Source organism: Erpetoichthys calabaricus, chromosome 4, assembly GCF_900747795.2.
Source record: "Erpetoichthys calabaricus chromosome 4, fErpCal1.3, whole genome shotgun sequence".
In the NCBI taxonomy this organism is placed as follows: Eukaryota; Metazoa; Chordata; class Cladistia; order Polypteriformes; family Polypteridae; genus Erpetoichthys; species Erpetoichthys calabaricus.
The window spans coordinates 333016831-333029795 of record NC_041397.2 but is presented as its reverse complement, the minus strand read 5'-3'; the positions used below and the strand labels follow the sequence as shown (position 1 = coordinate 333029795).

The 12965-nt window shown below is 40.5% G+C and overlaps 1 protein-coding gene across 2 annotated transcripts in view; it reads left to right on the top strand.

Moving 5' to 3' along the window:
• The window catches only part of LOC127527373 (lectin BRA-2-like), a 404208-nt gene that overhangs the window by 24358 nt on the left and 366885 nt on the right, over positions 1-12965 (top strand). The window contains exons 5-7 of one of the 2 annotated variants that reach the window (XM_051925974.1): positions 10924-11130; positions 11223-11374; positions 12418-12542. In XM_051925974.1, the coding sequence (XP_051781934.1) occupies positions 10924-11130; positions 11223-11374; positions 12418-12542 (484 nt within the window). Of the gene's footprint in view, positions 1-10923; positions 11131-11222; positions 11379-12417; positions 12543-12965 lie in introns of both variants that reach the window. The other variant, XM_051925975.1, reaches the window with a different exon arrangement.

Genomic DNA, 12965 nt, shown 5'->3' with positions numbered 1-12965 from the left:
TATATATACAGTATATCTATATCTATATCTATATCTATATCTTTATATGTATAAAGCTTTTTAAATTGAGGGAAAATATCCCAATAGCAATTTGTTAAGGATCTGTTTTTTTGTGAAGCAGCCTTAACACAGCTTTTCCACTGTTTTATAAACGAACGCCATATAAGGTCTTCCTTTTTCCTTGCTTCGCCAAGGAAGGAGCCTTTTTATTAAATCCAAGGGTTCTTCCCTTTTTTTTTTGTTTGTTTATTACGATTGTTATAGTTCTGTTTGTATACCACGTTGTCAGTTCAGCACTCCGGTTGAAATATGACCAAGCTGTGCAAGCTTACTGTTAAGAATGCAACGTATAGTTGTACAGGAGAAAAGCAATCTTGCCTCAAATCAATGGCAACCTTTTGTAGGTCTATGAACTTAATTTAAAGTTTAGGTTTACATGGTGCTTTCTTTCCGAAGTACCTGCACTCATGAATATGTCTGTATGTGTCAGTCGCTCAAATCCCCGCGCTTCGCACTGGCGAAGTACTGCTTTTAAATTTTTATTAAGAAGAAAAGAAAACCTTTTAAAATTGAGGGAAAATATACCAATAACAGTTTGTTAAGGATCTGTTTTTTTGTGAAGCTGCCTTCACTCGAGTGATCACTTCGAGCTGACTTGCTGGCCAACTATAAGCGTTACCTGGTAGGTAACCACCCATACAATCAGATTGTGAATCAGACTACGAATGCCATGAATGTAATTACCCCGATCTACATGTTGTCAAATAAATGAACCACACGCCGTGGCGCAATTTTAGGGGCTTCGCCTGTAGCGCTGACGTCCGAGGTTCGATTCCCGTAAGGGAGTGAAGTGAGTGGCTGGTTACCTACCAGGTAACGCTTATGGTTGGACAGCAAGTGATGTAACATCAGCCACGGTGCCTTCAGTTGTGAGAAGCAGATCATAGAATGGTTGAAAATAGTTTACTGTCAAATAATGCAAAGAGTACGCGACACATCTTTCCCCCTTATTCTTGGCTCATCAGGCGTACACACTCACTGCACTCGCTTACGGTAATCGAACCTCGGACGTCAGCGCTAGAGGGGCTTCGCAGCGGTGAAGTATTGCTTTTAAATTTTAATTAAGAAAAAAAGAAAACCTTTTTAAATTAAGTCTTAAAAAGAGGTGTAAAGATATTGACAATAAGCTACGCAAACCCACCAAGAAATGCAATCGTTTAAATCAAGGCGCAAGTCGAAAAACACCATCCCATAATATTAGTTAATGATTAACACATTTCTATATGTATTGTAAGCATACAATACAACTGATAATATGTTGCGCTTATTTATCTGGTGTACCGACATTTTTGCGCGTTTAACATCTGAAATCAGTTTGCATTTACCTTTTTAATAAAAGGCGAGCTTTTAAGCCTGAGAAATCACCCCGTAAATGCACACGTTTAATTGCACATGTGTTAATATGTATGCTTACACAGTATTAAAAGACAGTCAAAAATTAACGTCATTTACCTTCGTTCCCGCGTTTGACTCGTGCTGTAAATCTCTTCCTTGTTTTTAGTTCACGTGATTACGTAGGAGGCGTGATGACGCGATACGTGACTCCGCCTCCTCCATTAGAGTATATGGACAAAAAACAGGTTCCAGTTATGACCATTACGCGTAGAATTTCGAAATGAAACCTGCCTAACTTTTGTAAGTAAGCTGTAAGGAATGAGCCTGCCAAATTTCAGCCTTCCACCTACACGGGAAGTTCGAGAATTAGTGATGAGTGAGTGAGTGAGTGAGTGAGTGAGTGAGTGAGTGAGTGAGTGAGTGAGTGAGTGAGTGAGTGAGTCAGTCAGTCAGTCAGTCAGTCAGTCAGTCAGTCAGTCAGTCAGTCAGTCAGTCAGTCAGTCAGTCAGTCAGTGAGGGCTTTGCCTTTTATTAATATGTAAAGATTACAAGACCTTGTTACTTAGTAAATCTTTGTTTTTAATATTTCATATCTTGATCTTTTTGTCTTTTACCTTTATGGCCTACTGATTTTCTGTCCTGATGCTGAACATAAATGATATCTAAAAGGTGGGACTGGCTGTAGGTGGGTTAGCTTCTAGTCCATTCCTCACCAATTAAAGGAAGGCTTGAAGCTCCGCACAGTTCCTGACAATAACCTTGGGGTGTCAAGCAGAAAGGTCTTGCTGCAGACCTCCAGAGGCAGGAGAAATTAACATTAATAGAAGCTCAGAAAATTATAAATATAAAAATAAAAACTTTCAACACCCCCCCCCACACACACACACACCACCACCACTACCTTTGCTTACTTAAATATTTGTCTCCCAGTTATCTGTCTGTGTCATCTCCTGACTCCATTCCCTCTGTTCAAACTGCTGTCGTCCAGTGTTAGCGGTTTAACTTTTAAATACCTGTGGAGTTTAGGAGACGAGTGCATTTGTTGTCTCGTTTTATGTATTTATCATGTAATGTGCCCTAAATTATCATTTACTGTTATGAAGAAACAATAATAACAATAAGCGTTACACAGAATACTCCACTGTAATCTCAATAGACGTCACTAATGACAATGAAGAGAAACTGCAGGAACAGAAACATAAGAAATGTGACAAACGAGAGGAGACCCTTCAGTCCATCAGGCCCGTGTGTTTAGCTAATAACTAAGCTGTCCCAACATCTCCTCCTGATTCTTCTTTAAGGTTGTTGAGGTTTCTTCTCTAAGTTCATGTGTCAGTAGTTTATTTCCGAGTCCCACAACTCTGTGTAATGATGAACTTCCTGGCTTCATTTTTAAAGGCACTTCCTCTTAATTTCCCTCGATGTCCTCGAGTTCGTGATTCACTCTTAAGCTGAGAGAATTCTGCTGGCTCTACTTATTAATGCCTTTGAGGATTTTACACACTCAGATGAGGTCCCCACATGATGTCCTCTGCTCGATACTAAACAGGTCTGATTCACAGAGTCTGTCACAGTCGGACATGGCCTTCAGTCCCATGATGCACCTGGCTGCTCTCCTCTGCACAGCTTCAAGTGCTGCTATGTCTTTCTTGTACTGTGGTGACCAGAACTGCACACAGTACTCCAGATGAGGTCTTACTAGTGTATTATATAGTTTAGCATACTTTCCATTGACTTTAACGGTTATTTGTCGTTATAATTGCTGCTGCACATTGGTTAGTTGCTGAAAATGTTGTGTCACCATAAACCCCTAAATCCTACTCAGAGGTCTCTTCCTTTAGCTCCCATCTTGTATTCATACCTGATGCTCCTTTGGCCCATGTGCCGCACTTTGCACTTTTCTACATTAAACTGCATGTTCCAAGTGTCCTTCCAGTTCTGAAGGTTGTCCAGGTCTTTTTATTTTTACTGCCCCCTCAGTGTCTACTGTTCCTCCATTTTTATACCAGAATCAATCAGATAAAGTAATGAGGGTCCAAGGAGAGACCCCTGAGAGACTCCAGTGTTGATTTTGCTTCATGTGGAGTTGTCTGCTCTTATCTTCCTCACCCACAAAACTAGAAGTAGTCGTCGTAGTACATTGTAGGACCCCAGACTTGTCATAATGGAGACTTCGCTCAGTAACTTTAAAGTCCTTTTTCTTCTCAGTAAAACTCCTCATACTTCATCTTCTCTACTCTCTCTGACTCCTTATTATTTCCATAATAAGTAAAGGAACATAAGGATTCAGTCGTTCTTCTTCATTTCCCCCTTCATATTACTTCGGCCCTGTAGCCTTGGCGTGCCCTGAGCTCATTCAAGACTGACGACTTCTCTCCAGTCAGTAAGAGCTGCTGGATGCACTTATGTAATCAGCTAGTGGTGTGCGCTAACAACGTCTTAGCAACTCTCAGCATCGGAGTGACAACCTGAAGATAAAAGTTACTCAGATTGTCACGAGGTGAGGACCACGGTGGTGCAAATTAATAAAAAACAAAAACAGTCTGGTTAGCTCGGTGTGTCGTAGTGTGGTGGAGCGGCTGTTAATGAGGTGGTCACTGAATCCTGCATTCATGTGCAGATGCGCCTGGTATGGCTGATTGCCTCGTTGGCACTCTGGGGCACTTAATTAAGCACTGTGCCCACCGATATTTAAAAAGAAAGGCTGAGCAGTACTCGGGGAGGTTGGAGGATAAGGAGAGTGAACTTCAAGTAAAGATCAGCAGTGCAAGAAAGTACAGAGGAGGTGGGGAGGCAGGGAGGTCGGACGACTGCAATGGAGCCAATTTCACTGGGGATGTGAGGGGTCTCCCTGCTGAACTTTAGTGTAAGAGTGGGGACTGGGATTGTCCCTCCAGAGGTCCGGGTAGCACAATACAGTATATGTGATGACGGGGGCCCGGCTAGGTGTGTCTCGGCCAAAGATGGAGAGGGCAGGTGGGAGGAGAGTCAGTTGATGGGGGGCTGAGAGAGGTGTGCTTATCTTGTCGAGGAGACTAACCTGATGCCTTGAATCATTTCAGCGAGGGGCTTTAAAGTATTGATGGTCTGTTTTTAACCTCCACAATTGCACTGCCTTTTTATGGACTATTTATTGACTTCTTCCTTACTGAAGTGCACTCGTCATACATGTACAATACAATACAATACAGTTTATTTTTGTGTATCCCAAAATCACACAGAAGTGCCGCAATGGTCTTTAACAGGCCCTGCCTCTTGATAGCCCTCAACCTTGACTCTCTAAGAAGACAAGAAAAACTCCCAAAAAATGAAAACCTTGTAGGGAAAAAATGGAAGAAACCTCAGGAAAGGCAGTTCAAAGAGAGACCCCTTTCCAGGTAGGTTGGGTGTGCAGTGCGTGTCAGAAGAAGGGGGTCAATACAACACAATACAATAAAATGAACAGAACAAATCCTCAATACAGTATAAAAATAAAAAGTTTAGGAGTATGGAGCAGAATTTAACAGTAGATGATATATCCCATAATATGATTTGGATTTGTTTAGTCCTGGAGACCTCATCCATCAAGCTGCCTCCCCCATTTGGCCATTCCACAGCTGAGTCAGTGTTGGGCCAGCCAATCCGATGAAAGGACCCCTCTTTACCACGATTCTTGCGATCCTCCATCAGGGATGACTTTATCTCAGGCAGGCAAAACAACTTGGCAGGTGGGCTGTGGCACTAAGTGCCACATTTGAAGAAAAACAGAATAGGTGAGGATTAGTATCCAATTCTAACTATCATGTTACTTATGTTTAAGTGCTAATGACTAACAACAGAGATGCAGTCTGTACAGTTAATCAGCAGCTCTAGTCAGGATATGCTAAACTGAAATAGTGAGTCTTCAGCCGGGATTTAAAAGCTGAGACCGAAGGGGCATCTCTTATAGTAGCAGGCAGACCATTCCACAGTTCAGGGGCACTGTAACTAAAAGCTCGACCTCCCACTGTTATTTTATTAATCCTTGGAATCATAAGCAGACCAGCATCTTGAGATCTTAATGTGCGCTCAGGTTTGTAAGTCATGATAAGTTCAGACAAGTAAGATAGATAGATAGATAGATAGTAAGCCGGACCTCGACCATTTAATGCTTTATATGTTAAAAGAAGGATTTTGAAATCTGCCCTAAACTTCACTGGGAGCCAGTGTAAGGATTTAAGAACTGGAGTTATGTGTTCGTATTTTCTTGTTCTTGTAATAATTCTTGCAGCAACATTTTGGATTAACTGGAGGCTGTATAAAGAACAGTTTGAACATCCAGTGAACACCGCATTACAGTAATAATAATAATTCATTACATTTATATAGTGCTTTTTTCAGTGCTCAAAGCGCTATCCACACAGGAAGGAACCGGGAAGCAGTAGTCAATCCTACTAGAGATAAATGCATAAATTAATTTCTCAGAATCCTGTTTATTTAGAAAGTGCCCTCATTTCCTAACATTTTTAAGATGGAAGAAACCTGATTTGGACAACTTTGTAATATGTGCTTTAAATGACCTGCTAGAGTCAAAGATAACTCCTAGATTGCGGGCTGATTCAGTGAAATTAATGGAGAATCAAACCGAGTTAAATGATGACAAAATATTGTTGTGATCAGCATCATTCCCTCCAACAATTAACATCTCTGTTTTATCTGTATTTAAAGACAAGTAGTTCTCATTCATCCACTCCTTTAATTCGCTAACACAACTAATTAAAGACAACATCGGAGAAACTTTATTTGATTTAAATGAAAGGTATAACTGGGTGTCATCTGCATACGAGTGAAAATTAACATGATGTTTCCTAATGAGAGATCCCAGTGGAAGCATGTACAGTGAAAACAGTAAAGGTCCCAGTACTGAGCCCTGAGGGACACCATATTGAACTTCTGTGTATAATGATGGAGTACTGTCAGCACATTTCTGTACATATTGGAATCGATTTGATAAATAAGAACTAAACCAAGCGAGCACGGTGCCTGTAAGCCCAACATCATTTTCTTGCCTGTGCAGTAAAATAGAATGGTCGATGGTGTCAAACGCTGCACTTAAGTCCAACAACATAACTACAGTGGAGTGTCCTTCATCAGAGGATATCAGAATGTCATTTACAACCCGTGTTAGTGCCGTTTCTGTACTATGACCAGTGAGAAAACCAGACTGGAATTTCTCAAATAAATTGTAATGCGTAAGGTGTGTCTGAAGCTGACTGGCAACTACTTTTTCTAGTATTTTAGAGAGAAACGGTAGATTTGAAATAGGCCTATAATTATTTAGTATGTGTGGGTCTAGGTCTGACTTTTTAAGTAATGGTTTAATGACTGACACTTTTAGTGTATCAGGTACTGTGCAAGGCAATAATGAACTACTGATACTATTTAGAATAGGCGCTGCAAGAACATCCATTGCACTTTTTACTAGTTTTGTTGGCACTGGATCAGGGAACAAGTAGTGGGCTTCATTTTTGAAATTAAAGTTAAGACTTCCTGCTCAGTTACAGGATTAAAATTACTAAAGTGCTGAGTGCAACGTGAGACAGGGTCTGCTAAGCTAGTATGTGGTTTGTACTGTGATGCAGAGATCTGGGATCTTATATTTTTAATTTTCTCATTGAAGAAGTTCATAAAGTCTGTACTGCTAATGTCTGTTGGTATTTTGCACTGTTGATCTGAATTTCCATTTGTTAATTTAGCCACTGTTCTAAACAGTGCCCGAGGATTTTTATTATTGCTATCTATTATTGTAGAATTGTATTCTGAGCGAGCTTTAAAGAGGGCTTTTTTTATATTTTTTAACACTCTCTGTCCATACAATTTGAAAGACCTGTAGCTTTGTTGTTCTCCATCTGCATTCCAGTTTTCGACACTCTAATTTAAGAGCTCGCGTGTTTTCATTAAACCAGGGAAAGTTTCTATGTGCTTTGGTCACTTTTGCTTTAAGTGGAGCCACTGTGTCCAGAGCATCTCTCAAGGTCATGTTATAATGTGATGTTAGCTCATCTAAATTGTTTTCCGTGTTTACATTTGATGTTAACTGATCTAAATGGTTTTCCACAATTACACTCGACTTACTCAAAGTATCTATAAATTTTGAAGCAGAATTACAATCTAGATGTCGCACTGTCTTTGTTTTAATCTGGGAGTGTGTTGGCAAGGGCAGGACTAAAACAAATGTAATTAAGTAGTGATCGGAAATAACTTCATTTAATGGAGTAATATTTAAATTTTGAATTTCAACTTTGTAAGTTATAATTAAATCTAATGTGTGGTTATGATTATGAGTTGGACCTTTGACATTCTGACAAAATCCTACTGAATTTAACAAATAAGTAAAACATTTGCTAAAAGTGTCAGTTTCCACATCAATGTGTACATTAAAATCTCCCATCAAGTACTACGTGATCATAATTTATAGCCAAGTCAGATAAAAGGTTACTAAATTCAGTCATGAACAATGAATACGGCCCTGGTGGTCTGTAGACTAGCACTATAATTGTGTTGGAATCTGTTTTAATATTTAAAATGAATGCTTCAAAGGATGTAAAGTTGCCTACATTTTTAGAAGTGATTTGCATTTTGTTACAATGAATTATTCCAAGGCCTCCTCCTCGACCTGAATCTCTAGATTTATGAAGGAACGAGTATCCATCTGGTGACGCCTCAGCTAGGGGGACAGTGTCACATTTACTAAGCCAGGTTTCAGTGAGAAGACACAGATCAGATTTTGTACTTAATATAATATCATTTACCAAAACAGCTTTAGTGCCAAGAGAGCGAATGTTCAATAAGCAGCATTTAAAACTGTATGCTTTTTTCGGAATTGGTGATATACTTTTTGTTTTAATTTGAAGTAAATTTCTATTACAGATGCCCCTGGTGGAGGGTCTGGTTTTATCCCTTGGTCTAATTATACACCTTATTTTTTGGTTATCAATTAATTTAAGGTTTGTATCAAGACTAAATTTACTGGATGCCCCAAGACAAGGATTATGGGTAACAGCTTCAGGAAAGTAACAGGTGGGATAAACAACAGCCTGTGATTTAAGATCACATGACTGCGGCCTGGATGGTGCTCTAATCAGTCAACCAGGCGGTTTTGCTGCCATATTTTGGGATAATACATAAGATCCCCTCCAGTTAGGATGAAGACCATCTCTTCTGAAAAATCCAGGCCTTTCCCAAAAATCATCCCAATTGTTCACAAACGCTATGCTTTTGTTTGCACACCAGGTTTCTAGCCAGCAGTGAAGGGAATGCAATCTGCTATAAATCACATCCCCTCTGTATAATCTTGGTAAGGGGCCAGATACAACTAAATTCTGACATTTTATTTTAGCTTTGATGCAAAGAGAGATGAAGTTTCTCTTTAATACCTCAGATTGCTGTGAATAAATATCATTAGTGCCGACATGCAGCAATAAGGTAGATACTTCATCGTTGGCGACACAGTCCAATGCGGCCTCTATGCCAGAAATCTTGGCCCCTGCGAGGCACTTAACATGAACTGCTGGTTTAACACATGTGTGTTTGAGGGTCACCTTCTGAGCTCATCTGAGGTAAGCACTAACACTCTGGGACACCAGGGGGCGTGATTGCTAACACTTGCATCACTCTTATCACCCAGAAGTCAGAGAGGATGCCCACTGAGGTTAACTGGCCATGCCCCTTGGAGTCCTTGAACTGTAAAAACGAGACACTCCCAAGAGGTGGTGTCTCCTTCATGTGATAAGTGCACTGCCTTGTGGAGCTCTGATCCTATTTAAAGACCACACTCCAGAGACTACCACTGTGAAGCCAAAGGCTAAAACTGTAGCATTTGTTAACCTTGTGCTGTCATGCCCATCGTTTTCCTCCAATTCATAAAATACCTCTTGCTCTTCCCCTTTTAGGAAGGCATTGAGTAGATGTGCCCATTCATGGTGGCCAGCGGTGTCAGGCAGTAGTGTGCTCAGAAATCAGCAGGTACAACTCAACTTTATCCAGTGGACACATGAGGACTTTAGTTGGGCCGGTCCCTGTCCTCGTCCAAGATGTTGGGCATCCGCTGCGTCGGGCCGGTCCCTGTCCTCGTCCAAGATGTTGGGCATCCGCTGCCTCAAGTCGTGCTTTGGTTTCTGACAGGTCTGCCTGTGGTGAATTTGTAACTGGTTTAACTGGTTTGCCAGCTGTTGGACTAATTCTGCCAGGCTGGCAGATTTCTGATATCCTAAGGCAAAAAATCTTCCTGACTATGCCACTTGTCGGCGGACTGCGGAAGGACAAGACTCTGAATAACTGGGTCACCCTGTTAACTTTAAATTAAAAAAAATGAAAATGATAGGCTTACCTCAGATGAGACCAGAAGGTGACCTAAGGACACACATGCGTGACACACTGTGCCATTCTGGGTTACGACCTACTAGGGGGTCATGTGGACTGTTTGAGGTCAGGTGAGGGTCCCGGATGTTGAGATTTGACACAAATAACAAATAAAGATTATAGTCTATCTCAGCTTGTTCATATCCCCTTTACGTTGATTAAAATAAAAAAGATGAAAAACAGAGCTGCTGTTACACACTGAGAAGTAGTCAGGCACAATCTTCATCTGTTATTACAAACTGTGATGGGGTAAAATGAGCAGAACACAAGGCAGGGGATTCTTTATCACTGCAGAACTGAGAGAACTCTTAACTCAAGTCTAAAACATATATCTATATATATATAAAATCCCTGTGTGCGTCCAGGTGTCCGTGTGTGGGTGTCTTCTGGTGAAGTGCACATGCGCGGGGCACGGTGCGATGTGCGATATTACTGTCAGAGAAAGTTAGAGAGGCGTTTTATGGAAATACAAACCAGTATTACTGCGAGAGGAAATTAAAGGTACACAATACAGTGACGCATATTACAGCCACATACAAGCCAGTATTACTGTCAGAGGAGATTAAAGGCATATTACTGAAGCGCACGCCTGTATTACCACCAGAGAAAATTAAAGGTATATTACGGACGTACAAGCCAGCGGACGTACAAGACGGTATCCTTCAATAAGGGCGCGCACAATAAGGTGAGCCTCAAAAGGGCGCAGCAAATAAAGGCGCGCGTAAATAAAGATCTGCACCTTTGTTACTATTCACATATTCCAGAGCCATTTGAACTAAATTATCTACGAACGCCTTTATTCGCCACGCTCAATTGAGGTCGCCCTTTTGAAGCTCGCCTTTTTGTGCGCGCCCTTATTGAATAGAGCCGTACAAGACAGTATTACTGTCTCAGAAAATTAAAGACACACAATACACGGCGGCAGCCCACGAAGAACGATCAGCTCAGCAAGTAAACATCAACAAAAGAAAGGCAGAAAGAAAGAAAAATACAACCAACAAAAAGAATGAGGTCAAAGTCCCTTGCCTTTTAATATAGACTGTTCCTACTAATGTTTATGCACTACTGTTCTAGCGCCCGTTATTGTAACGGGCTAAATGACTAGTTATTTTATATTACTGATTGTATGATATGATTTGTTTTCCTCAGATTTCATAAAATTAAATCACAAGGAGCAAGAGCTGGAGGAGTTAAGAAATGCAAATTACATCCTGACCAGTAACAACACTGAACTACAAGAAAGCCAAGATATCCTGAAGTCTCAGTATGAAACTCTGAATGAGAAACTTGATGAACTGACCAAGGAGTTCAGTGATCTGAAGGAATTCTACTGCAATGCTACAAACACGTCTCACGGTGAGTGCTCTGCTGCAGGGTTAGTAGACTGTGAGCTCCTTGCTCATCTAATCCCTTGTTTTTCATTTGCTCTTTTGTTTCGTTTTCCACAGATAACACTTGCCCTGTTTGTAAAGTGGGTTGGGTCCCCTTCAGTTCCAAATGTTACTTAATTTCTACTAATAATCTGACCTGGAATGAGAGCCGTGATTGGTGCAAGACAAGCGGTGGACGACTAGTGAAAATAGAAAGTTCTGACGTGCTGGTATGTCATTATTACAGGTGGATTTAAAAAGACTGTCTTCAAATTGTATACTGTAAGTTAAACTGTCAGGACAAGAGCATTAAAAACAAAACTCTTTGAAAGTGCATCTCAAGAACAATCCCAGAAGATCAAATCTGAAGTTAAGTCAGCTCAGTATGTTATTACAGCAGGAATGTCTTTCTTTAGCAGATTCCTCCAATAGATCTGAAGAGTCTGTCAACACATTTCAAAGGCTCAGAGTGACTGCCATTTTAATCAAAGTCTCAGTGACCCTTTGTTTAGTGTTGACTGTGTGAGAAAGTAAAGATTCTCTCAGAGGACTCTCTGCGTCTTCATTCGCTACAACTGATGCCATCAGACATGCTAAGAATCCTAGATTGCTGTTTCTTCTTTCATGGTTGCAGGAGCTCTTAGAGTTGCCATTTCTACATTACGTTTACATGCATTTCTGGTTTTTGGTTCAACGTCTGGGAGATACGTAATGAACAAAAGGGTCACAGGTGATGAATTAGTCAATTAGTAGATAAAGCAATTTAAATTTTGCTCATTAATATTTCATGTAAATCACCAGGTGGCCATTGCATCGCTCCAAATAAAACCCAGAATGCCACTGAACTGCCCTTCTGAGGTGATAGGCCCCTGTTAAGACCCAAATCAGTATAAATGTCTGCAGATTCTGTCATTGGTTGATTTCCATTGAGGCGCTGGGGTTTTTGTGAGATTTCCCCCAGGGATGTCGTATTTAGTATCCAGTATCTCTGTTAGCACACTGACACATTATTAGTGTTGGGCATCACTGCCATCTGCTCATGTGACACAAGAAGTGACACAATAGCTCAGTTTATTATAAAAGCAGGTGACACACTGAGAGTTTTGTCTGATTGTTACATTTATAAGTGAGACTCAGGCCACTTTATATTAAATTAAAGAAGGAGGTCAAATGTGTTTTATTGATTGTGACTAAGAGAAGACAATTCAATACAATAAACACATATGCAAGTTCAACTGTACATCAACTTCTTTATTTCATGTTTTCTTATCAGGACTTTATTAAAATGAAAGCTCTTATCATTGAAGATACAGGGAGATATTATTGGATTGGCGGATATGACATCAGTAAAGAAAACAAATCTACCAGGATGGACGCCGGACCTGTGAAATCCAAGAGGTAAGAAGACTCCTTTCAGTCGAGACGTCTCACTTTGACTGAATGAGCTCCAAAACCGTATTAGGCAGGAGCAGAAAGGGGGTCACCTACAGATGACACTTTACTGTCATTAGAGGTGACAAACACACTGTCTGCTGTCTTATTTGATAACATAAAACAGATGAACGGACATCACAATAATTTGTGCCTTTTTGACATTATTGAATCACACACCATTTTTGTATAAATATCACATAAATATGGCCGGTGACTGCTGACTTCACGTTTAGCGACTCCTTTCCCTAATCCTGCCAGTACTGCTGGCCTCACACATGTAGTCATGAATGTCTTTTCTCAGAGCTCTGAAGACAATAATGAAATATGTTACAAATGACAAACGCTCTGCAGTGCAGTAAACCAAACTACAAGTAAATAAGTGAGAAT